We start from the raw sequence: 26,090 nt of genomic DNA on the forward strand, positions 1-26,090 counted from the left end.
CCCGGGGATCCGCGCCGGGTCCTTCTCGGCGTGCGGGTCTCGGCGGGGCCGAGGGAGCCGCGGTGCTGCGGGTCCGCAGCGCTGCCTGAGCACCGTGCGGGGGCAGGAGGCTGCCCGTGGGCTGGCACCGCCGTGCGAGCGTGAGCCGGTGTTTCAAAATGGCAATCGGTGCCTCTCGCCGCCTGCCCGGCTCTAACACCCTGCAACAGTGATTGCGGACCGGGTCTCTCGTGCTGGAAGAGGCTCCATTGGTTGTAGCGTCTCTCCACTGATCGGTGTGGGGTTTTTCCTCCCCTCCTATAGATTGCCAGTGCTTCTTGACCTTGTTTTGAGTCTGTGTTTGTGAAGCTACTTTAAGCACAATTTACTATTATTATTTTTTCAGGATTTACATCACGTGACTCTAAGTCTGCGTAGTCATACAGATCTGGATGCAGAACTATCCAGAGATGCTGAAACTCAGCCTTTTTTTCTGTGAAAAATTTGAAGGTGAAAGGCAAATAAACCTTATTTACTAGACAGGTCGTAGAGTGAACTTGTTGAATCTAATGCTAGGTCACCTGTGATAAGTATTTAATGCAGGTTACTAATGTCTTTGGTATCCATCATTGCTGGTAAGCTATCTTACTGTTTTTAGTAATGGAGCAGCAAATATGGAAACATCTTTAATAATACAAAGTTATTTTTTTATGAGATATTTGAATTAAAACTGCTCTAACAAGCCATATTTTCAAGGGTTGTTTTTTCTTTTTTTGTGGTATATGAGGTAGTATGAGTTAATGTCTATTTATGCTTCCGAGTTGTTTGCTCCACCCAGAGAAAGCTGCTGATATAAATGCTTCTAAGAGGCGAGGTTCATTTGGTTTTACTCATGGGAAATATGACAAATACATGAGCATGATAATTGCAGCACAAGTTTTGACGTGTCTCCTGCTCCTGACTTTTCCCTATGTCAGAAAGGTGCAGAGAATCTTCAGTTACATCATATTCTTCAGAGTCATAAAACTTGTCTTTTCTTACTTCCATCAAACAAACCAAATAAACACAACACTTGAGCAAATTCCCATCCAGTCATTTGGGGTGGCTTTTCCTTTTTTCTTTTTTTCTTTTTTTTTTTTTTAATTTGGTAGCTCATTTTCACCTCAAGTATCAAGGTCAGCTGGATGTGGGATTGGTGGGGTCTGTTTTATCTTTGTACAGCTGTGTTTATCCCTTTTGAAAGGAAGCTGGAATTCTAAAATTTCTAATGCAGTCTTGTACAGTAGCTTTGGAAAACGTATTACCTTGCTTGTATTTTACATGTTTTGTACATTTGCTCAGTAAAAATGGTAACTGTATTGATAAAACGATGTATTTTTTTAAATGTTTGATGGAGGTGTTTTTTTTAATCAGCACTTGATGCAAAGCCATCTGCTGTCCAGTTGGACTACTGAACAGATTATACTGCCAGTGCATGTGGTGGGGCTGCTGCTGGATTAGGCAGTATGACACAGGGCACTGGGTTATGAGATTTGAGTGTATAAGTATTGTGGTGTGGGAAGAGAAAAAAGGAAAGGACGAGGCTTAACAAATATACAATACAAAATCTATGTGTTTAGTGTAATTGAGCATTTAATTAAAAAAACAGGCCAGAATAGAGAACCTGGTCATGAAATGAATGTTAAAATACTTCACAAGTAGCTACATATTGAAGCTTACGGTTACTTATCTGTAACTTAGAGCTGGCTCAGTTCAGCCCCTTTGAATATGAAGGGATTTCTTTTTTTTCTGTGGAAAAAGTGAAGTGCTTTATAGTTGCAAAAATTACCATGTGCTGTTACTCCCTCTGAGTTGTGCCACTGGGGTGGAACAGGTTTGTCAGACTATTCTGAGTGCTGGCACTAACAATTTATAGTGATTGTAATGGGAGACAGAATGATATTCTCAGTGTTATGGTTTATATTCTGTGGTGACTTAAGCAGGAAAGTAATTTCCCACCACTAATATTGCTGTATTCAAGCTATATATATATATTTTATTTAAAAATACAGGATTTTTGTTTTGTCTCTTTAAGTGAAGCTGAGAATAATTCTGATAAAATTTCAGTCATGCTGATTTTTTGAGGAAAACTTGTCTTCAGTGTCTTTAGGGATTCCTCATGGGGTGTGGGAAAAAAAAAGAGAGAAATAGGGAAAAGCTCACCTTTCTGGAACTTGGCTCCCTGATGATGAATGTAGTTGTGTGGAGAGTAAATATCCTTTTACTGAAGCATTTACAAAAGGTGACAGCATTCAGGAATCTAAAGTTGAAATTACTGTTCTTAGAAAAGCAGGAAGCAGGTTTTTTGCTAAGGCATATTGTGACTATATCAGAATGCTGTCTGGTAACACAGTTAGCCAGCCCTCTAGATCATGTGTATTTTGATTATCTTGAAAGTTTATTTGTTAGGAAGAGAAAAGAATTCAGGAGAAGTAGAGCAAATAAGCTTCTAAGGAAGACCTGCAGTGCAAAAAGGAAAGTGCAATATGGTGACAGTCTTGAGGGGGATGGGAGAAAAAGGGAGACAGAAAAAAGTAAAGAAAAACAAATGTAGAAGTAGAAACTGAAGAACATTAAGGTGTTTTGGTGGTGATTTTGGCTTTGAATAGAAGGAAAAGGGCATTATAAGTACACTAGTGTATTTAATCTCTGATGATATTTGAAATCTGGTGATGTTTCTGGTTGTAAGCTTCAGTAACAAGCAGGTAGAAAATTAGACCCCTGTTTTAGGTCAGAGGCTTAATCTCTGAACAGTTTGAAGAGCAGGTTTTGAACCTTAAATCTTTAAGGCATATTTTTGCCTTCTGGAGAAATTTTTCTTCTATATAGATGTATTAATTTTTAAAAACTATTTTCAAAATGTAGGTTCCCATAGCTGATGTCTTCCCCAGTTCCTTTTGCCTGCAGGTGTATTTTGGGACTAATCCTTCTGGTGTGCTTGTAACCAAAAGGCTATCTGAAAATCTGTAGCATAAAGCTGAAGATGGTAGTGAGGAGTTTTATCAGTATCCTAGACAGTATGAACTTGATCAGTACTACTTAATACAGAAATAACAAGGAGTTAAAGCATTTGCAGTTCTAGTTATGATTCATCAGCTGAAAAGTACTAACTTCCTGACTAGAGATTCTCTAGTCATTTTTCTGGCTGTATTGAGTTATTTTGGTGTTTTCAGGAACTTATTTACAATAACTAGCTTATGAACCATTAGAATGACACAGGAAATCAGCTTCTTCAGTGTTACTGCACTGATGGCTTCCTTTTGAACAACTTCAGTTGATGGGTGTATCCCAGAGAGGCCTCTCTGTGCTATAAAGCACTGCTTACAACTCTTCTCCTGTCTAAATCAAGTGTTCCTCATAACCCTGTTTATGCATATGCAGATATACATAGTTTTTGTCAGTCTCAAGTTTCTAGACCACTTGTGAAGATCCTGTTGTAATTTTTGTTTTTAAGCTCAAATATAATTTTAATATGACTGTGAGAATCTCTAAACAAATAGCTTGCACTCCTTGTGTAAATTGTCATCCTGATAGTCTCAAGTGGGTAGATTTAGCAGCTTTAGAAAAATAAATTCAGTGACATTTTAAGGAAGTAAGTGCTGTGTTGCCTAAATGTGTGTTTTTCTGTCATGTTACTTCCTTCTGTAGCTTCTGACTGGTATGTGGAAACTGAACAGTGAAATAACAAGTTATTCTGGGTAAAACAGACAAAAGCACAGACAAATTTCAGTTTAACTGCTATTCCAAAAAATTAAAGTATCTTTCCAGTTTATATAAAAGTAAATGTGTGGCATTGAGCAGAAGTGTTGCATGCAAAAAGTTTCATAAGTATTTGTGTAATCTTCCAAGATGCATAGAGGAACTATTTTTGCTTCATACCTTGGATGTTCTACACTTCTATACAATAGATACTTCATTTCCAACACTAACAAACCTTTTTTTGGTGGCTTTTCTTTAAATATTGGTAGGTCGTCAGACACTCGATTTCATTGCCTGGCACATAGAAAGTGGCTTAACTTAGTTCAGTACAAAGAAGTTCACTCAGAATGTCTAATTCAGGAAATGAGCTGCTCTAAAAGGATAAACTTCTTAAATTGTCACTAATACAAATCCTTTATGTGCTGTAAGAACTTGCATGCTTTTATGCTCATAGTTAATGAGTTTGTATTAAGAGTAAATGCAGTGGTATTTTTTCTTCTGCAAATTTGATTGCTAAATTTCGAACATTTAACAAAAAAAGCAAATTAAGTTCATTTTCTATAACACCAAATATAGTTCAAAATTAAGAGAGCACTGAGATAAAAAAAAATGTATAATCTATTATGCTTTGGTTTAAATAATATTCTTTTTCAAAAGGTATTGTATTATACTTTGAAATAATGTTCTTTAAAGGTAGTTTAAGCAAACTACCTGGTAGTTTGCCAGCAGTATAAAAGACACGAGCAATTCTGTGTGTGGTTTTGGACTTCTTTTTAGAATAATAATATAAGTACAGGTTGGTGGGTTAGGCTTATCGTTCTTCTGTGCCTTGTATAGGTCTTCTGTGCCAATGCAAGTATCTTTGTGTTTTGCAAAATAAAGCTTTAGCTTATCGGCAGCAATAAGACTGTAGCCCAACTTCACTGAATCAGCAAGTGATTACACTGAATTTAAAGAAAACTAATCCTTTGGTGTTGTATGTCTGGTTTGTGTCCAGAAGAGGTAGATGATATGGGATTAGCTTTTCCAAATTCGAAATGTTTCCATAAATTTTGGTATATTTGGTTTAAGAAGCCAGCAAGATGTTGGCTGCTCTTCCTTCTCCATTTTTCATAAGTGCTGCCTTTATCAGGTGCAGTAAAGTGGATTGGGATAAGATTTTACAGGTATATATTGTTTCTTCCACAAGGGAAGTGCTCTCCACTCCCTTCTGTTTGTGCATTGTTGGAAGGAAGAAGCTTGCAGGATGTCTGTTGTCAGTGTGAGTGAGATCCTTGCTCCCTGTGCTGCTCTTGCTGTGCACAGTCTTGTGGAATTGTTGGAAGGAAGAAAGAAATATGATTAAATGGGGCAGCAATCTAATACTTCCTTCTGGTTCCCTGGGAGGTTACAGGAAGTAGCTCTCCTGGTAAAGAGAAAATAGATGAGGCTTGGGAAGGTCTCATAAAAGTGGAGAATGAAGGCAGTTGTAGTGAAGAGTACAGGAGCATGCTGAGTACAAGTAGGAAGTGTTGTACCTCTGAGGGCAAAGTTCCTGCTAGTATCTAATCTAAGTTTAACAGAAAAAAACCCCTGAACTCTGAAACAAAAGAACTGCTACGACTTCCCAATATCTTTGTTTAGCATTTTGAACTGTCTTCATATTACAAAAGCATAAGTGGAGGCATGGAATTTATAACTGCCTCATGGAAGGTCATATAGGGACATATTGTCAGATTTGGGAACAGAACCTGATAGTGTGGACTTCCAGTGCTGCTCCCCCTGCCACCCCACCCCTTTCCAGGCTGCCTCTGTTGCACTGCAACACAGCAAAAAGTGGGTGAAACACAGAAACATAAAGCACACAGGCAGTGTAATGACTCTTTTTGGAAAATATGCACCTGAAAGCATCATTGAGCATCAACTCATTAGCAGCAATTACTTTTTAAGAATTTTATGTATTGACTCATAAGAACCCTGAGATTTTCATTTTTTGCGAACCTTGGGAGTTACATAAGGCTCACAGTACTGTTTGTCTGTGTGTTGGTGGGTCTTGGCAGAAGCACGAGAAGATGCCGCTCTATTTCTCATTAGTGAAAGCAGTCTGTGTTTGACATTTCTGGTGACCGAGATCTCGCTTAGCTACAGAATGTTGGAGTGGCAACTGTGTGGACCAAGTGTCAGTCCTGGCATAGCAAGACAGCCTTGAGGGATAAAGGGGTATCTTACTCTCTCTTCCTGTGTTCAGTCCTTATTAAGTGACTTGGAGTCTAAAGGAGTGCAGTGTGGTTTTTATTGTCAAATGGTAGGAAATTACTTGTGGGACACCGCTTACTTAGTGTCCAGGCTTATTCATAACTACCTGAGCATTCTTGCTCTCGTTAGCATCTGTGTTCCCTAGAGTGGTCTTCCTTTGCTGTTATTCCTTCCGCTTCAATCCCAAATCTGAGCACAGGTGATAGAGATGGGTGACCTTGGTTAGAAGGATCCTCACCTCCCTCTACCCCTACGTAAAGGGAAGTAACTGCTGAATTTTAAGTGGTAGTGTGCCTCAGTCTGGTTCCTCCCTTTTCCTGATCTTGCTGGTGAGGCAGCAGCCACAGAGACTTGATGTCTCCTGTGGGTTTTGGAAATAGCCCTTTGCAGCTTAGAACTTGCAGAGAGCCCTTGAGAGCCAAGACCAAGGTGCTGTGGAGAGTAGGTCACAGTGTGCTCCCACGCAGCTCCGAGCAGAATGGTCCTGCAGGTGCCTTTCCTCCTGCACCCCCATCCTGTCAGTGTGTCCTGACTGTGCTGGAGGGGCTCAGTCAAGTGTTTCATCAGCTTAGTGTCAGGTATTGAGATAGAAGATGCAGCATTTCTAACTCTTTTAAGTGGGCTCTTTAAAGCATTTATTAGGCAGCAAATGAAAACAAAACTCTAAACTCTTCCTCCTGATTTTAGAGGGAATGCGTTATTTTCCTTTGGCTAATTAATAACAGTGTAGATGCCACCTTTTCTTGAGCCTGCAAATAGTGTTGCTCATTACTTATTCAGGCCCTTAATGGTGTTAACAGGAGCCATGCATGCTTGCTTAGAATATATATTTGCTACTATGATGCTGATAGTTCAGAAGAGAAGGAGGGGTGGGGAATCCTGTATGAGACTTTCAACTTAGAGTGAAACATAAGTATAGCATTTTCTGGTACAACTTGTAAAATTCAGCAGTTTGTATTAAAGTGAGTTGGAATTGGTAGGTAACTTGCTGGCTGAGCTAAAGAAGCAGGTTAGTTTAACTCTGAAAAAGACTGACTACTTACAAAGGGACTTTATTTTTAATAATATTCTTGTCAAAGGTTCCAGATCAAATATGTTTAGTAAGTGCTGGGGTTTGGCAAACTGAAAAAGTATCTGAAAATCAAAACGTCCCTTAGTTTGAGCCTCCCCTATGATAAAGTCTCTTCATAACCTCCACATATGGTTTGCCATGCTGTATCTTCTGACATTGTGGAATATTCTAAAAGAACAGTAAAGGTTGTCTCTTCTGCAATGAGATTGCATCTTTCTTGTGTTTCTTATGCTAAGATAGCAGATATATTTCTGATACTGTCATCTCTCCCTCTCTGAGCCCAAAATAATTCTGTATACTCTTTATACAGCAAAAGTTAAAGTGCAAGCATGCTGCTCCATGTACAAGGAAGCTTTGGTACTTGGTAGTGATGTACAGTTAAATAATTCATGGGGAAGAGACTGCATCACTGTCCTAACTTTATTGTAACCTCAAAGAGAAATAGGAATAAAATGTGGTACTGTTTCCACTTTTGTTAAGAAAGCAGGAAGGCCTCTCAGAACTCGCACAGAGGAGTCTTAATAAAACAAATGTTGGTTTGACATCCTTAGAGTTGAATGTAGTGTTCTTACTGGGTGGTCTTAAAGTTATAAATAGTTCCAAGGAATGAAAGTTTGTTTACCACTTGAAGCATGACAATTCTTGGAAAAGAATTGAAGTGTAGACTCTGCTGGCTACTTTCGCACCAGTGTTTCACATGATAATGCTTTTTATAAGCTATGCCTTATCAGGCAAGAGTGGGGTTTTTTGTTGGCTTTTTTTGTTGTTTTGGGTTTGTTTTTTTTTTTGTTTGTTTCATGGATAATCTTTTACTAAATGTATATTTTCACTTTCGTTTTCTGATCTCCTTGTTGTACTTTGGGGTCAGCAAATCTGCCAAGCAGTATTTGTCCTGCAGTAATCATTGTCAGCTGTGCATCTTATTTGACTTTGTTTTAACAGGTATGCTACAAGTTAATATTTGAGCTGTGGTCCTCATGCAATAGTTCTGCATTTTCTGGAGCCTGTGATAAGGAAATATATGCATAAAACAAATGGGCAAGAGAAGAACAAGGTATTCAGGGAGGTGCATCAGATTACTGCAGGAACATCTAAATAGCTGCAGAATGCCATGCCATGGCTTGTCTTTTCACATACCTAGTAATGATAGTTGTTCTTATGTCACTAAATATTACTAATGCTGTTTCTCTCTTTCCATGTTCTTCTCCTAGGTTGTGATGTTAATATGAATTTGCTGATTTCTCTACCCCTGCTCAAGTCTTCTATTTACTTGCTTCAGATTGCTTGTTAGACCTTTTGTCTCAGTCTCATGATGTTGACTTTGTCTCACTCCAGATCTGATCTGAAAACCTATTCTCCCTTGCCTATTTTTTTAATTAATCTCTTTCTAATATTTAATTACACATTTTACTGCCTTGCATCTTATATTATGCAGCTCTTTTTCATGATGCCTTTCCTACAAACAGTTTCTACTAGCATGGGTTTGCTAGTAATTTGAAACCTTCAGCTATTGAAGACATTTATACACATCTTGTTTTAAAATTATCTTTGTTGGCACAGAGTTGAGATTAAGTCCTTATCTCTGCAGTAGTCTCTAACTACCTGAGGAAGCCACGATGAGCAAACTAGAGGATACAAAATGCAGCTGGGAAGACAGTGGAATGGGAGTGACATGATTCTCCCTATTACTAAAATTCTTAGGAGGCCTCTCATATTTATATGCAGCCTGGCCTTTCCTATATTAGAAACCTGTCTTCTTCAGGGAACTGGTCCTTTTGTTACTCTTTTGCGACTGAGGAATAAAATGAGCATAATGAAACTTCTCTGCTTGGAGGGCTTTGGTTCTCTAAAGAGTGAAGGAAAGTGAATGTGTCAGGAGGAATGGCATTCTCTTAACCTGCGTGTGTCCACAAAGCAGAGCTGGAACGGATCCTTAAAGGGTTTTATAAAATATGGTTATAAACTCCAGGATTTCCACTGAGAAGCCTCATGGCAGGTGGCTTGGATGGTGCTTCAGTCAAGGTCCAGAGAGTATCAGACTAACAAGTCTGTGGTGGATGAATGCATTTAGGTTGGCAAGATCTTCGAGACCTGGTTGGAGATTGTTCAGCTTTTGATTTGCTGTCTGACTCGCAGGATTTCTAAATCTCTGGGAGGAGCTATTGTTTCTGTGATGCAAACTCCTGGCTTTAGCTGCATTAGATAAAATATGTGTCTGGTTTGGAAGTGCTTGGCTCTACAAGGGCTCTCTTCAAATACCGTGGGTGTGTTTCCTGCTGCAGCACACCATATGTTCTCCCAGCACTGAAATGATGTGGTTGCTGCAGTAGTCCTGGGATTTGTCTTAAATGGCAACAGATTTTTAATCTAATTTCTAAGGTGTCTTTAACTTTGAACGTTAGAGAAATTGTTGTTCCCATAGATGTATTTGAAGTCTGGGCTCATACAGTGCAGTTTAGTTTGTCAGAAATTTTGTATCTCTTCAGTAGTGGCTGTCATTTCTAAATGTGTATTTCATTCCTCTTTATCAGTTTGTCCTTTAACCAGTGGAGAATGGTAATAGCCAGTGGAAAGCTTTCTAGCACACATTCCCTCTTTGAAAACCTACTGTATGTTAACACAAACTGTAAAATCAGCTCTTCTCAATACTCTGCAGTGAATGAATATTGACTGTTCAGAGACTGAGGGAGGTATTTTTGTAATTATGAGAGAAGCTTGTTTACTGGGGATAGAAGCCAGCTAGGCAGGGATATGGTACGTGTTGATTTCTGTCTCTCTGCTAGAGAGAGAAGTTGCTAGTTTTGGTCCTGAATGTCATATGTGTGGAGTATTTAAATGTGTTCCTTGGGCATGGAAGGAACTTTAAGACTAGATAATCTGTGTTGAATAACTTTCTGCCTTGCTGATAGAAAATGGGAGTGGTTTGAATGATATCTGAAAAGCAATTTGAGGGTCTTGAGAAACTCCCAAGTTTCTGGTGGGAATAAGAGCACAGGAAGAATGGGGATGAGTGTGTGTAACCTTCCTTCATTGTGTTCAGCTGCTCTCTCTTGCTAACTGTGGTTCTGAGAAGGACAATGTGAAAAGCAAATACTATTTGTTTCCTGCCTACAGCAGAGAAATAGCTTTACTTTTTTCCCAGATTGCTGTAAGGGCTTTCTGCAGCAGCAGTGGGAGTGGGGGAGTATGAACTGGAACAGGTACTTTTACTGGCTGCAGAACATCCCACGAGGCCTGGGGGAATGAATGTGGGGAATACTGTGAGTCATACTTGTCAGTCTCATAAAGCAGGAGGCTTTTTAAAATTGGCCTTGGAGGGGAAGAGGTGTTTAATGGAGCAGTTGTGCAGGAGTTATGCAAATAGAGAACATAAATAATGAGCAAACACACTCATTTAAGCTTTTTGCCTCCTCAGAAAATGACTAAATGCAAACAACCATTGTGAAAGTTAAGAAAAATGCATCATCATTTAACTATAATGTGTGCAAAAATGTGGCCATCCATGACGATAAGAAAATTCTCCTTTTGTGAATAGCAAAATTAATTTATGTAGCTGTTGAACAGAAAACATGCTTGTTGTCAGTCTGTTTGGTTTTTTGTGCTTTCCAGTTTCCTTTGAAAAACAACAGGCAGGAAGCTGAAAAGCAGTTTGCTAACCCAAGAGCGGGTGGGGAGGGGAGGTGGTGAAAAGATCAGTCTTCAGTTTTGCTTTGGACGTATCTTCAGTGTTTAGGCTGGTTTAGTATAAAAAAAATTTTTCTTCTCTGTACCCTTATTCATGCAGGATTTAATTTACATGTAAGTACTGTGTATTCTTTGGTGAAACCAAGAGCATGTTTTTAGAGTATAGCTGTATTTTTATTTTTTTTTCCTTACTGACAGAGCCACTTCTTGCTGTTTTAAATTAGTTTTGAACAGAACTTACGAAATGTAATTGTTCCAGTCCTGGACTTGCTTGCATCATAGTGAGAATCTTATCTCTGATAGTAAGCTTTACCAGCTTACTTAATGGGCATAAAATTTTCTTGGACTACTACTTCTGCCTCTTGCGGTGCAGAGAGGCCATCCCAAGCTTTGAAGCAGTTGGAAATGACAGATCCACCATCCCACATGCTGCTGCACTGCTGTACATGTCCTTCCATGGCCTCCCCTGTGTTTCAGCCCAGCTTCCTCCTGGGTGTACAGATGCAGAGGTAGTGGCAGTGTGGGTATGGGTGGATACACAGCTGCGGTGATGTGTTCCTGTTGTGAGGGGACTGTTTCTCTGAGCACAGCCCCTCTGCAGCTGTACTAAGGCCACTCAAGCTGCTATCTCATCTTAACAGATGAGATAGCAATGTGTCCTGATGGCCCTATGACAAGTGCTGAAATATAATAGGTCAGTTTTTGTTTTACTGCTGGAGTGGGGAGACAGGGAGTGATGTGGATGTGACTGTTCTCATGCATCTGGTTGCATGGAAGTGTAGCTCTGCTGTCATCTGTATGACTCTGCACCTTCTGCTTGTGCCTACACCTGTCCTCTACATTGTACATGAAGGGGAAGCAGTCTTTAAAATTGTGTGAAGGTGCATCTTAAAAACACCAGTGCAGCTTCAGCACTGATTAGAAAACTTTGCTGTAACTGTGTCTGCAAGAGACATTGGAGCTGTATTTATAGGGAAAGTTATTCACTTGAGCTGCTGCTCAAGTATTAGCTAACAGCACAACAGTTGTCTCACCAAGGACTTTAGAAAAGCCAAACAAAGAATTTCCTCACTCCTGAACTTGATGCTGTATTTCCTATAAAATAACTTGTTTGCTTCCTTCTGTTGCTTTCTGTAAGTTGGGTTTTGCCTATTGCTGGATGTGGAGATTACTGTATTTATTTAGTTCTGGTTATCTGTTCTTCTGTTCACTTTTTGGTGAGGAAAGAAATACTGACTCACCATTCCTACTCCCTCTCCTCCGTTCTCCTGAGCTATCTCTTTTGCTCTGTTGTGTGTGGTTTTTAGAGGAGATAAAAATCTACTTGTTGCAATTGAAATAACCCAGTATGTAAAAACTTCTGCATGTAAGGTTTTGCAATGTTGTTGCTAACCGTAGGATAAAATTTCAACTTAATAAAAATAATTATGCAGACAGAAGCTGGATGTAGTGTGCTTACAGCCACTATCAAATAAAAACCCTACAGTCAGGTCCAGGAGTACATCAAAGTCTGAGCAGTATTTGCTGTTTATGTGATCAGCTAGAAACAGAAACTAGGTTAATTTTTTCAAATTATGTGAAAGTTCTTATAAAAACAATCATTCCTTGTATTGCAGTCCATTACTTTATTACCATGAGATCACTGTATAGCCTGTGTGCTGTGTGAGAACATGCCTTGTGCTGGGAAACAATCTACTACTAAATTCTGGGACTCTACTAATTTCTGGTCTAAGTACGCTGCTGAGTACAGTGAGATACGTGATGATTGTCTGCTGGACTGAATATATCCATCTTCAAGAAACTAAATAGTCAGCAGTGTAGTGATACAAAGCACGAGGAGAGAATTTGATCCTATAATGGCCATTGTTTTCTTTGTTTTAAAAATACTGTGATGTTTCAGAACTGCCTGAACTGTAAAATCTGGGCAGCAGCTGTGTGTCTAAAGTGACTCTTAAACATGAGAGCTGTTCCTGAATTAGGAACACGTGCAAGACAGAAATTTGCTGATTGTCTGAAGGCCAGTGTCATTCTTGGCTCTATGTTTTTTTGCCTCGAGATTCTCCCTGGAGCTGGACAGGCCTGTTAATGACTTTCAGTGCTCCCTTTTCCCACTTCCTTCACTGCTTTGTTGTCTTGCAATATCTCTGGTGTCTCCATGGGGAGGAACCTGTTGCAGTGCAGAGTGTAGCTTTGAGCCTGCTTGTTTGTAGACCAATCCTTTAGTGGATGCTGACATTCAATGTGTTTGTTTTGCATACAGATGTTGAGGTTACCCTGTTGTATGGGTTCAGAGCACTATTGACATAAAATAGAATACCAGGTTGGAAGGGGACCTTAAGAATCAGCTGGTTCAACTTTTCTTGGGCAGAAGAAAGCATAATCTAGACAAGATGCCCCAGCACCCTGTCCAGTTGAAAACTGGTGTTGGGGATCCACTGCTTCCCTGACAACATTATTCCAGTGACTGACTGGTTGTTCTCATTGTGGAAACTTTTCCTATTGTGTCTAATAGGAATCTCCCCAGAAGTAACTTGTAAAAAGGGAGATTCCATCTTTTCCTAACCACCCTTTGAATACTGGAATGTCTTTGATAATGATCTGTGATACCAGGACATGCTGAGATGAAATTTGATCCTTTACGCTAAATCTTGTTGTGTTAACCTTGCTTGTTCAATGCTATCTGGTATGATTCCAGGCCTGCATAAAAGGTAGGGAGGACTAGAGAATGAGAATCTGGGGAAAAAAAAGGTAGTCTTTGAAGCTGACCTATGCATTCATCAAATTTTAGCCTGTTGCTTGTCTTCAGATGAAGATTTGTTGTATTCTGGGTTTAGACCCTTAGTGTGATTTGTCAAAACAGAAAAAAGACTTCATGTCAGCAGTCACCAGTCCTGGAGAGTAAATTAGAGGTAAATAAAATCCATAGGAGGAAACGTTGTGAACATAAACTTTTTCATGCAGAGTGAACTGGGAAGCTTTGACCCAAAGCAGGTTACTCTGTGGTGTCTGGATTCAAAGGCTTGCATGACATCCAAGTCTGTCAATTTCTGATTTTTCTCTTGGTTTGGAGAAACTCAAGTTTGGTTCTATGTTGCTGCCACTATATCACAGAGAGGATGCTGAAGTAACTAATAAATAGTCAAGTGTTTCCTTCTTATTCACACAAAAAAAAGAGTGAAAAATAAATCTCTGACTTATCCAAGGTGCGTGTCTTGCTAGATGAGCTAATAATTGTGGGTGGGTGCTGTCACTTAAAGTAAACAGCCATTTTAATTTCAAGCCCTATTACAAAAACAAAAGATCAATATTTGAGAGACATACTATTTGTTTCTCTAGGCACTGTAAGTTCTCTAATTCACTGTTATCTGCTGTCTGGTGTGCCAAAATAATCATACACTCCAAAGCCTTGGGTAGCTTTCTTAGTGTTGAAGGAAGAAGACTGCTATGGAAGTGCCAAGGATTTCTTTTTCTGTCTGACAGCCCAAGGGTGGCATTAGAATCACAGAATTATTTAGATTGGAGAAGGCCTTTGAGGCGGTCAAGTGCAGTCATTAACCCAGCACTGCCAAGGCCACTAGTAAACCACGTCCTAGGTGTCACATCCACATGTCATTAAAATACCTCTAGGGATGATGAATCCAGCACTCTGGAGCTCTGGTTGATATCTCTGATGTCAGAGGCTGCTTTATGTCAGCTCTGAAGAAAATGTTGTTTGATGTCACAATGCAAATCAGACACTGCAAGAAAGTTCAAGGTGTAGTTTTGAAGCAAGTGTATGTGCTACTATTGGGCAGTGCTTTACAGGAACAGAATATGTGGTTTCTGTATTGAAGCTTATATTGTCTAAATCATGTAAAACACAGAATGTAGGATTTGGACCAAATTTCTTACCCTTGCTGTGTGTGCAGCCTTGAAGCCTTACTAAATGAGTGTACAAGGGCTGTGTGAAAATGACATGTGGGCATGTCTGCTTCTGTCACTTGAGTTCAGTGTGGCATGCCATTATGGTTGTATAGACAGACTGTGACAACTGACAGTGACAATGTATTGTGCCAACATATTTACAAAGACATCTCTTTGATTTGATTTGGCAGAAGAACTGAAAATTACATTTTCAACAGTATTTTTATATATTGTATATAAATAATGTATGTATATATAGTTTTTTTTAAGAAGGGGAGTGGCTTAGTCCAGAGCCAACATGAACCTTGTTTGTTGCATTGGGCAGAAAATGCTACTAACAGAGCAGCTGGCATGTACCTTCCCAGGCTCCATCTGTTAGAGTCTGCATTGCTTTATAAATCACATTCCTAGTGGAGAGATTTGTTTCTTGCTACAATGTTTGCAGCCTGCATTAAAATAGAATTCCTCAATTGTTTAAGTGTGAATGTGTATATATATATATATGATATATGTATGTTTCTTAAACTTTCTATTGGAATTAACTTCTCCCCTTGATAAAGAAGCTTTTCTCCCTCTCCCTCTCCCTTTCTCAAAAAAGAGGATGATTAAAAAATTCAGACTCTTGTATTTACAGTTAATCAACAGAGTGAAAAGCAACTTTCAAGTAAAAGAAAATTGGCAAAGACACAGTGAGATTGACTAAATTTGGTCTCCGCATAGAAATGCTAATTTGCTATCAAGGCTATTCAGGACTGGTCAGGGGAATATTATTGATGGAAATGAAGGATTTGCTTCTAGCTGATTGTCTCGTGCATACAGGATTTGGGGGAAGGGCTTGTCTGAAACAGAGTTTGCAAATTACAGGCAGTGCCGCTTACACTGCTGCATGTGTTTGTTAAACAGTAATTTGGTGTGTGTCTTGACCCTTGAGATAAAGAAGCTGACTAGTCAATGTTGTTTGTCAAGATAATGTTTCTAAAAAGAAACTGACTGAAATCTTATTTGTGGACTGCGGTATGGTGGTGGTGGTGATCATCTCATCTTCTGGTGCCTTGAATGAATGCCAGCTTTATTGTGCAAGGTCTTTACCTGAGAAGAGATTTCAAGTTCTTCTAGTTTCTCTGCATTTTGTGTAGCTGATTTACTGCATCTTATCTGGAGAAACTCAACAGACATGATATTATTTCATACCAGTGGATTTTTTTGTTTTAGATGCTGGAAGGAAATTCCCTTGAGTTGAAGGTTAGATGCTAGCTTTGCTGTGTTTATTGAGGATTTCTGCCTTAGTAGATGCAAAGAATTACTGTTTACTGAATGAAGTGGAAAGAATTTTAATCATGCTGATTTTAGTTTTGGGGTTTGCATAGTGAAAGGTATCTTGGGGTTTAGAACTGCTCTTAATGGTTAGGCATCCTTCTGTACCTTACCTGGCTTTCAGATTCCTCCATTTTTCTGGAACAGTTATTTAAATAATCAAGAGCTCTGATATTTCTATTTGACACTACCTCTCACTCTGTGAAGAGAAAAGCGTGCTGAATAGTCTTGTTCTATTTCTTGTTTTCACTGTCAGTGAAGGATTGACTGCCAGCCCCCTGGAGAGGCCTTGGACCAGGAGGTGGACACATTCAGTGACTGCAATATGTTGCTATTAGTAGCTTGCAAGCTATGGGGTAATTAAAGTCTTGAGCTTTTAATTGTACACACACAAATTCAGGTAGAAAAGTACAACCAAATGACATGTTTTGATAAGAATCACTTCAGTAAAATCCTTGAACATTTTTGTGTTGCACATACTTTAGCACTGATCTTTGTGATGCAGAATTTTAGTTGAAATGTGCCAGTGGTCTGGAGTGTGTGTGGCTTTTTGCCTTTAGTTCCCCTTTCAGTATGGAGGCTGGTTGGTCCTGTCATTTTATCAGTCTGTACTTAGACGAAGTCCCTTCCTGTTCTTTGTCCCCACATAAATGCTTGCTTTTTAAATTTCCCACAGTTGTTTTTACTGATGATAATAATGATACGAATGGCAGAGCAACTGGTTCAAGTAACAAGAACATGGATAGTGATCTGCTTATGTTGAAGAAAAACAGTGGATGAAGTGTACTGGTGACCCTCTATAACCTTGTCTGTGGTGCTGTGGGAGGGTGTCTCTTGTCCTAGAACACTGGACAAAAGTTGAGTTTGAACTTCAGAGTTAACTCTTCTGATGGCTTACTTCACTTTCCAGTGGGGGAATTGGAGTGCTGATCAGTGAGGAACAATCCAACTTGTAGGCAGGTAAATTCCAGGCCAGATAAAACTCTGTGGGTATTGGAATGTACTCAGCACATCATCCATCCCCTTGAAGTAAATGCGTTAGATGTTGCCTAGCCTAATGTATTGCAGAGAGAATTCAATGGAATTGCTGTATGGCACAGTTACTGTAAACCTGTTGCAGGAGACAATTGACACATCTGATTGATACTCCTATTTTTACCTGCATGGCATATGTAATGTAAGCACCCCTGTTTGTAAATTTTGAAACTTTAGTTTCCTGTGCCACTTTGGAATGTTATATATCCATTGAGGCTATGCATGTGGTGATAGAAATCCTGAATGCTCCCTGCTGAGTACCTGCTACTAATAACCACAGTCTGTGTAGATCTACTTGGATGGCTTCCAGGTAGGTAGTTGGCTCCTGAAAGTTCTTCAGACTATAGAAATTTGTGGCACTTGCTGCTGTGACTTGCCAGTGTGTCTCTCTAATTTATAACTGATACTCTGATGTAATAACACCAGTAGCAGCCAAAAAGTCTACCTTGGTGCAGTGTGTTTACAAAGCAGTCTGACAAGCTCTATGAAAAACGGATAAGGGAAAACCTGAATCTGTGGGGTACCTACCTATTTCAGTATATAGCTCCTCAGTTATTTACAGTGATCTAGGGACATGATATTCAACATAAATTGCATTTACCTCCTGAGCCAAAAGTCTAATCTAGTGTGTATGGCATATTTAAACCTTTTAAAAACACATTACTAAAGCTTGGATGTGGAAGACTTGGTCTAAGAACATATGCGTGAATAGTTTAGAGATGTGTGAGCCTTTTGCAATTAGCAGTCAGAAGTAACAAACTCAAATAAAGCTTTGATTTATTAAAAACCTTATCAGATCAGTGAAGCAACAACTTCAGACTCCTATATTTGAAGTTCCACATAATGTTACAAGCCCTTGCTTTAGGGAGGTTTGCTTCTGTTTTCTGAGTAAGGAAACCACTTTTCAGAAATTCCACTTTGCAGTGTCCCCAGTTAATTCTCAGGCAGGTTAAAGTACTCATGTCTAGAAGTCTCCAAGCCACTTCCAGAATGTACATCTTCACCATTCTGTAAAAGTATTTCCTATTGATTTGAAAAATAAGGTACTGTAGGTTGTATTTAACATAAGGCCATATGATAAAAATTTTGACTGGGTGCTTTGATATGGATCTCTGAGCTAAAATGGCAAGACCTTAGTCAAGAAAACAGGAAACTTCAGCTGTAGTGCTTGTGTTATCAGAAAGCATGCATTCTGTAAATATCAAAGATTGATGCATGATGGGATGAACAAAAGAGAATACTAATGGATGTATTGATGACTTTGCATAGTTGCATTCTTTGAATGCATTCTGTGATGCACAATAGAGATTGCTGAATTCCTGTGGCAACTGACTGTAGTAACTGATTGTAGTAATCCTAATTTTATCTTTAATCAGCTAATGATAGGTGGAATTCTTTTTGAAAAAGTCCAGAACATAAAACTGAAAAATTTTCTTCTGTTTACTTTTGAAGCAAATGCAAATGTACTGCAGTGTTGCATTTTAAAGGTGCATGAGCACAGCAAAGGCAAATATAACTGAGTGTAAAGCTGTTTCTGTAGCTTGGTTGCTGAGAGTGATCAAGCCCAGCAACAGAACTCCAAGCATCTGAGCAGCTATCGAGCACTCAATATTTAAGAGCTCTGTTTAACTTCCTGATTATTGGGCTGCTTTAGGGCAGTTCTCTGTTAGTAGTTTGTCCTGGATAAGTTTTTCTGTGCTTGAATTTGCACGTATTCCAACAGTTTGAAGATGAAAAACGTGGAGCAGCCCATGCCACGTACTAAGGAGGCATTTTGGTTTGTTTTTGCTAGGCCAGCCAGCTTTGGTGTGATCGGATAAGCTACTTTCTGACCTTTGTCAAGTGGAACCAGTTCTTCTCTTGGGGACTTTATCTTACAGGGAGTTTCAAGCACAGTGAATGGAACTGAAGTTGAAAGAGGGAGAAGAGAGGTTGGGCAGCAGGTACTGAGGGTATGGACTGGTGTGCTTGCAGTAGGATGTTTGACTTCTGAAGATGATTTACAGTGTGAGCTGATGAGATTTGTGGAGGGAGCCTGTACATGCAGTTTTGTGCTCTGTGAACTGGCACATGGTGGGAATTAGCTGAGAGATGGGAGGGCAGATGGCTTGAACAATGCACGCACAATATTATGGGGATGTGCCTGTGTGGGTGGCAGTTTGGAGAGGGGAAGAAAATGTGACTTGTAAAGATCGGCTGTGGAGTGATGGACAGGTTCCTCATCATTTGACCATGACATGTCACTGAACTGAAGACTTGATTCTATTGTGTCAATTACTTGGGTGCAGAACCAGTTTTGACTTTACAATAGTATTTATGTAAACTTTTCAAGGACACTTTGTAATACAAGTTGCATTTGACAAAAATACATGGTATGCAGTGTGGAGAGCCATGCAATTTTAACTGTCTCTTCATATACCCCATTAAATTATATGAGAGGTTTTCTTAGGTTTTTTTTTTTTTTAATATTGAATCTAGTTATGTGAAAGCAATTTCAAACAGGAATTTTGTTATAGTCACACAATTGTTAAAGGTGAACTGGGGATACAGGTTGGAGCTTACAGGAGGGAAGCTTCAAAAGCTATGATGTTCTGTAAAGAATATCCACTTTGCTATTGAAGGAGATCAAATTTTCGTTTATATCAAGGACAACTGGAGAAAAAACAGTTTATTTGAAGCTTTTAATACTAGATTGCAAAGTAATTCTGAACCATTAGGAAAGAAGTCAGATGATAGTCTTTGTACTGTGTTGTCTTAAAATTGAATAGTTAACTGGCGCTTATGTTTTACATTGAATGTAAACATGTGTGCTGTCTTCTAGTCTGCTTTCAGTTTTTGCTTAAAAAGAGATGTGAAAATAACACTTGAAGAGCACTGAAACTCTCAGCTCCCTCCTGTTTCTGTCACACAGTTCTTGGCTTCTCCCTCTACCCTCCCGCCTTTGCTGTCTGTGAAGCTTTTAGCTTATATCTTAGGGATGCCAGCAGTTCTCATTAAAATAATGCAAAAGACTGTATGTCTAGTTAGTTCTAATCTAAACTGTTAATCTGCAAACTGAAATTGCCTGAATTATCTGCAAGGCTTGAAAATGTTCCTAATCTAGTTCTTACAGGACATGAAATACATTCCACATCTCAGCTATGTTCATTTAATCCTGCTGCCAAAGTAGTAATTTGAGCAAATAGCTAAAACGTTTAGTGTTTAGGCAAATGAGAGCAAGACATTTAATCAACGAATCATTGCAGAAGAAAAGAAACTTGTTATACACTGAAGTTTTCCCATTTGACAGCACACAGTAATGGAGTGCTGTGACTTTGTTACCTCTTAGTATTTAGCCTAACAGTATTTAATTGAAACTTTGTAATAAGAAAACTGCTTGAGTAAAGGCTGGTGTTGTTCTGTTGTCATCCCAATACTGGAGGATTTTATTCATAAATCATCCAGTCAGCTAAAAACACTGTTCTAAAACATTCTTCCTACACCAATCAGCTTAATTCTAATGTGCAAGTGTCAGTTCTTACTCAAAATCTACGAATATATTTTATCTGTTTACGCAAATAATTCTATCTGTTCTATCTAGAAATGTAAGCAATGTTTTACTATGTTTTTGTTATGTCTGGAGCTAAGTTAATTTTGTAAAAGGTAGCACTGCTGAACTTCAGACTATGCTTTTGGGCTTTTTACTAGCTAACACAGTATCTTAAGGCACTTAGGATATATTTCTACTTAAAACTAGAACTTATGCTCCTACTTCATGTTTGTGGCTTAATATATTTTAGTTTCTCTAAAGGCTCTAATTTAATCTCTACATTTTTTTTCTCTCTCTGAGGGACTCGGGCTTCTATTTCATGCATTCCAACAGTAGCTTTGTTTGCATTTGGAAATACTAAAAAATGGAACTTTATGTAGTCTGTCCTTAGTACGTGTAATAGTTGTTCTGCCTTTTGGCAGCATTGAACATTGAACCATTCTTGCTGCTTCACATTTCAGAAGGCATCTGTATATGAATTCCGTTTGAAGGATGGCATTAACCAAGTGTCAAGTGTCACTAATAAGTGTCAAACATTTCTAGGAATGTTAATCATGAGTATGAACAAAATTCCTGGATTAGGGGAACTCATGGGTGTTTAAAAAATATATTAGCAAAATGTGGCATAGCATAACATGTTGCAGTATTTAGGTCATGATGCAACACTATAATGTATATGAACAGCTTGCCTTCTGGTTTTCTTCTTAAAAATAAGAGACAGGATTTAAAAATGAATGAATAAGGAAAGTGGAAACATAGGGCTCAGTTGAATGCTAATGGAATGTCTTTGTTTCCTTGCTTTGTACTTAACATTGTAACTCTTGCATATAATGTGTATGGAGTGTTATTCAAAGAAAACAACAATTAAAATAGAAGTCTAATTGGAAGGGGCTATTGATATGGACCTTTTCTATTGGTTGCTGAGGCCTACTCTTTGTTCCACAAATACATAAAATTGGGATGAAATTATACTAGAAAAGGAAATTCTGGATAGTTCCTGTTTGCAGGTTGAGTAAGAGATGAAGTACATGGCCTCCACTGTCATTCTCCGAAGGTGTGAAACAGGGAGTACTTCAAAAGGGGTTCTGTCTGTGTGTTGTTATGGTAGTGGTGGTGTTGGCATCCCATCCTGCCAGAGAGGAGGGACTTGGGCCACACAACTCAAGTGATGTAAACAGTTCTTGATCTTGGACAGTAACCTGCCCTCTGACTAGGGAACCATGCCTCAGGACAGATTAAGGACTTTACCTTAGCAAGGTGTGATTTCAGTGGGAAAGTTTCCCTTTCCCTGTATTTTCACTCTTCAGGGGAAAGCATATGCTCCTTTCTGATACCTCAAAATATGGGTGCCTTCTCAGTCAATGGTCTTTCTCAGCTGTCCAGGAAAGTTTAAGCTTTTGTGTGAGGAGGGATAATTTCACAAATACTCCTGTATGCAGGAGGCCTCTGTGCATGCTATCCTGATGCTCTACTCTTCGTTCTGCTGGTCTTTGGGAGCAGTAGCCAGCATAGCTGGAGGATGGGCTTTTTAGATGGCATATGGAATAGGGGGCTACCCAACTGTGGGAGAATATTTTTCTGTCTTAATTAGCCTGGGCTGCATGACCTCATAAGAAATGGCAAAAGAAACATTTCAGTGGTCATTGGGATTTGGAGGCTTTTTGAGAAGTGAGAGATTATTGGGTAGGCTTTACTTACTTTTTACTTGACTCCAACAAATCACAGTAGTGTTGTTTTTCCTAGGGAATGAATTGTTTCTTGGGGTCTAAATTTATTACTGTTAAATATTTTTCAAATACTTCCTTGTCTATATGATTGAAGGTTTGTTTTTTTTTTTAAATTTCATGCAGATCAAGTACAGACCTTCTTGACTACAAATTCTTCCAAATATAGGTTGTATTTTTTGTTCCTGTCCTTTTTCCCCATCCTCTTCCTGGCCTAAAACAGATGTCTTGTTGTTTTTCTTTACAGGCTCCAGATAAAAGGAAAGCATTAGAAGAGACCAAAGCCTACACAACTCAGTCTCTAGCCAGTGTTGCTTATCAGATCAATGCACTGGCCAACAATGTGTTACAACTGCTGGACATCCAAGCGTCCCAGCTACGGAGGATGGAGTCCTCTATCAACCATATCTCCCAGGTAATATCTTTTCTCTTTTAATAGAGGACTGACAGTGTTGGTGGAGGCATTATCATGTCTCTTATTATTGAGTTGGATAGTTTATGTTGACTTCTTTATTGTGACAGAGAACGGTAAGGTTTTTTCCTTTCTAATATTTATGAAATACACTTTGTGATTAAGGTCATGACCAAAATAAAATAGTTCCTGTATCAAGAATGCTGGAATTTGATTTAAATTGACTGATTTAAAGCAGGAATTAATTATTAAGATTTCAAGATCTGAAGCTGCACTTGAGGGAGGGGTAGAGAGAAGGATTCTGGTTCAGAAGGAAATCCAGTTAGAAGTGCCATATGAGAGGTGGTATTTTATGTAACACATGCAATGAGTTCATTTGTTTTCATAGCCTTGCAGGACATAATTTCATGTGCTGTATGGAAGGGGAGGGGGGTTCACATGCTGCCACTCTTGCTCAAACCAAAATCCTTCCCAGCTAAGGCAGCTGAATGAGTGAGCTGACCTTACTTGTACTGTGACTGCAGTATTATTGGAGTTGCTGCAGTGAGAACATGGAAATAGATGACAGGAAAGTATAGGCCAATCCCTCTCTGTGGCAGCCTGTATTTCCCTGGCTGAAGCTTCACCCTGTCTGCCTGCTTCTGTGGGGGGAGGCATTGCTGCTGCTGCCTGCTTTGGCCTCATTGTATGCTAACTCAGCCAAAAATGTCTGCTGTGTTTAATCTGGAAGTGGCTTGCTGCATAACCAGGTGTGTGCCATGTTAGTGCCAATGATGGCAGGGGCAGAGCTCAGTTATTTCATGCTTACACTGGTGTTCTGAAATGGGCTTGAGGGAGTTGTTAAAAGCCCAGTATCCACTCTGTTGTGCTCTCACCGAAATTCAGTCAGATCTTCACTGGACTTTGTCCCATGTCTCTTTGATGTGTTTCATAAACAAATAGCACAGGATGCAACCTAATATGTTCTTCAGTGCAGCCAGTGAATTAAAAACCTTAGTTGGTCAACCAGCATCCTGTTGGTGGTACACCTTAGACCAAATATGTGAAAGAAAATGCTTCTTATGGTCTCTGTTATCTCCCTTCCCAGCCCTGCTAACCTCTCTTTACTGATTTTTTTATAGTTGTTCTAAACATCTTTCTGTGAAATGACAGCACAGTGGTTTTGTCTAAAGCACGTCAGCAGGGGGAAGATTCCAGTGCATATGGAAGGGCCCTCCTAGTAACAAACCTATCAAAAAGGCATGTGAGGTTAACATGTGCTAGGAACTAAACAATGCTAAGAGCTGTGTAAAGTATTTAAAAGGTACCTGCCACTGAAACAGGAAAGTAGGAGGAAATGAAATTGCAGTAGATGGGTTTTTTAATTCTGTTAAGTATTCAGAGATGCTGGGATTATGACTACCTTTTAAGAAATGACTGGATAAAAAACTGAATCTATGTACTTTTCCCAAGCATTGGATGCCGTCTTACACTGAGCGCATTTTTTCTTAAGTGTTTGAGAGCTGTAGTGTGTGTGAGTGATTATTGTTAAATTCTCATTGGCCCACTAATATGACTAACCATGGAAAAAGCCAAAATGTTTGATTCTAGCATAAAAGGTGTTAACCCACTGTACTGTTTGTTGCTTGGATTGAAGGCAGTATGCTGAAAGCTATTGAGTCACCTGATACATGAACTGTTTGCTAAAGGCTGGGAACAATCAGTGCTTTGTAAAGCTTTTGAGGAGTGTTTAGCAGGTCACTTGCTTGTAGTTTCTGTCCTGGTTGGTCTTGCCTGAAATTAATCCTTGCTTATAAATGAACCTCTGCGGACTAATTTTGTAGAATTAAACGGGATACAGATAATGCACACATACCAGCTCAGCTATTTGCTTTTAAGTGTTTCTGCTCAAATGCTTCAACTGCTTTTCTGAAATCAGATGTACAATTGCTGTGATAGACTGTTTTAAAATGCTTTGGGATCTCCAGAGTGTCCTTCCCTGTGCCTGTATCAGTTGTGAATATTTTCATGTTATTTTTAAAGCATGGGATGAACAAATTCTCAAAATGGCATTATTTTTCATGGAAGAAATGTTTCCTGGAAACACAGAATTGAGGCATTGCTGATCAATTACTCGATTCTGGGTTTTGCAAAAAAAGAGCAGCTATCTGTGAAATAAGGTACAGTTTGATAGTTGTTCTAAGGAAGAAAGTCCTGTGGCTCTTCTGAGCACAAGCTGTTTCTGTTCCCATACTGTTTTTCAGTTCACTATGCTTGTTCTCCAGAATGACTCTAAGTGAAATCCCTGGATAGCTGAGCCTGATTAGTAGCCACTCTGTATTTTTCTTAGCTTAGTGTCTTCTTCAGTGGAAAAAGCCCTCATGAAAAGTTAGGTGATGGACTGGTGTGTTATTATTGTTACTGGAGTCTAATTTTATAGATGGAAACTGTGCTTGGTTTTATAGGAAAAAAATTGTTGGGTTTTGGTTTCTGGTTGAGCACAAATGTAGAGGCTTCACATGAGTAATTGCAGTGTGGTGAGGGAACAGTTTTCTGAGGTGGAGGCCATGAACAGCTCCAGGAATGGCTTTTACATAGCAGCCAGAGCAAAAACCTGCCCAGCTGCATCTGCATTTTTCTGTAGTTACAGTTGTGTTTCAGCTGTAATGCCTGTGACCTGCCATGTGTTAATTTACTGCACCCAGTACAGGGGGCTGTACACATAGAGCTCAGCTCTTGGTTTTAATCCTTCATATTGACTCAGAGCATTGCCAAGCTGACTTGACCTTTCCAAGCTGCTGTGATATGGCAGAGCAGAGACTTGGTCACTCTTCTGGAGAAGTTTGAAAACCCATCTGGTATAAGGGATCCAACTTGCCCCATTAGGCAAGATTTCAGCAGAAAAAGCTAGTAAGCATATACTTTGCATCAACATGGGCATCAGGACTTCACTGATGGCATTAACTTAGCAAGTATGCCAGACACCATCCTACAGAAAGGGCTGAATGCAGGATCCAGGGAACTATAAGCCTGTCAGCCCTGACCTTGGTGCCACGGAAGGTCATGGAATGCATCATCTTGAGTGCTGTCATGTGACACATGAAACCAGGTAATCAGGCCCAGCCAGGATGGGTCTGTGAAGGCAAGTCCTGCTTGATCAGCCTTATCCCCTTCTATGACAAGGAGACACACTTAGTGGATGAGGGAGAAGCTATGGATGTGTCTACCTGGACATCAATAAAACCTTTGTCACCATTTCCCACAGCATCTCCTGCAGAAACTGGCTGCTCTTGGCTTGGATGGGTTTGCTTTTTGCTGGGTAGAAAACTGTTGTGATGGCCAGGCCTAGGAGTGTTGGTGAATGGAGTTACATCCAGCTGGTCACCAGTCACCAGTGGTGTTCCCCAGGGCTTGGTATTGGGGCCAGACCTGTTCAATAGCTTTATCAATGATCTGGATGAGGGGATTGAGAGTACTCTCAGTCAC

The 26,090-nt window shown here is 39.5% G+C and overlaps 1 protein-coding gene across 14 annotated transcripts in view; it reads left to right on the plus strand.

The window, feature by feature from the left end:
• The window catches only part of ABI1 (abl interactor 1), a 77,447-nt gene that overhangs the window by 897 nt on the left and 50,460 nt on the right, over nucleotides 1–26,090 (plus strand). For all 14 annotated transcript variants that reach the window (XM_015617073.2, XM_015617076.2, XM_015617080.2 and 11 more), the window contains exon 2: nucleotides 22,461–22,628. In XM_015617073.2, the coding sequence (XP_015472559.1) occupies nucleotides 22,461–22,628 (168 nt within the window). The remainder of the gene's footprint in view (nucleotides 1–22,460; nucleotides 22,629–26,090) is intronic.

The sequence above is a fragment of the Parus major genome, chromosome 2 (assembly GCF_001522545.3).
Source record: "Parus major isolate Abel chromosome 2, Parus_major1.1, whole genome shotgun sequence".
NCBI classification, from domain to species: domain Eukaryota; kingdom Metazoa; phylum Chordata; class Aves; order Passeriformes; family Paridae; genus Parus; species Parus major.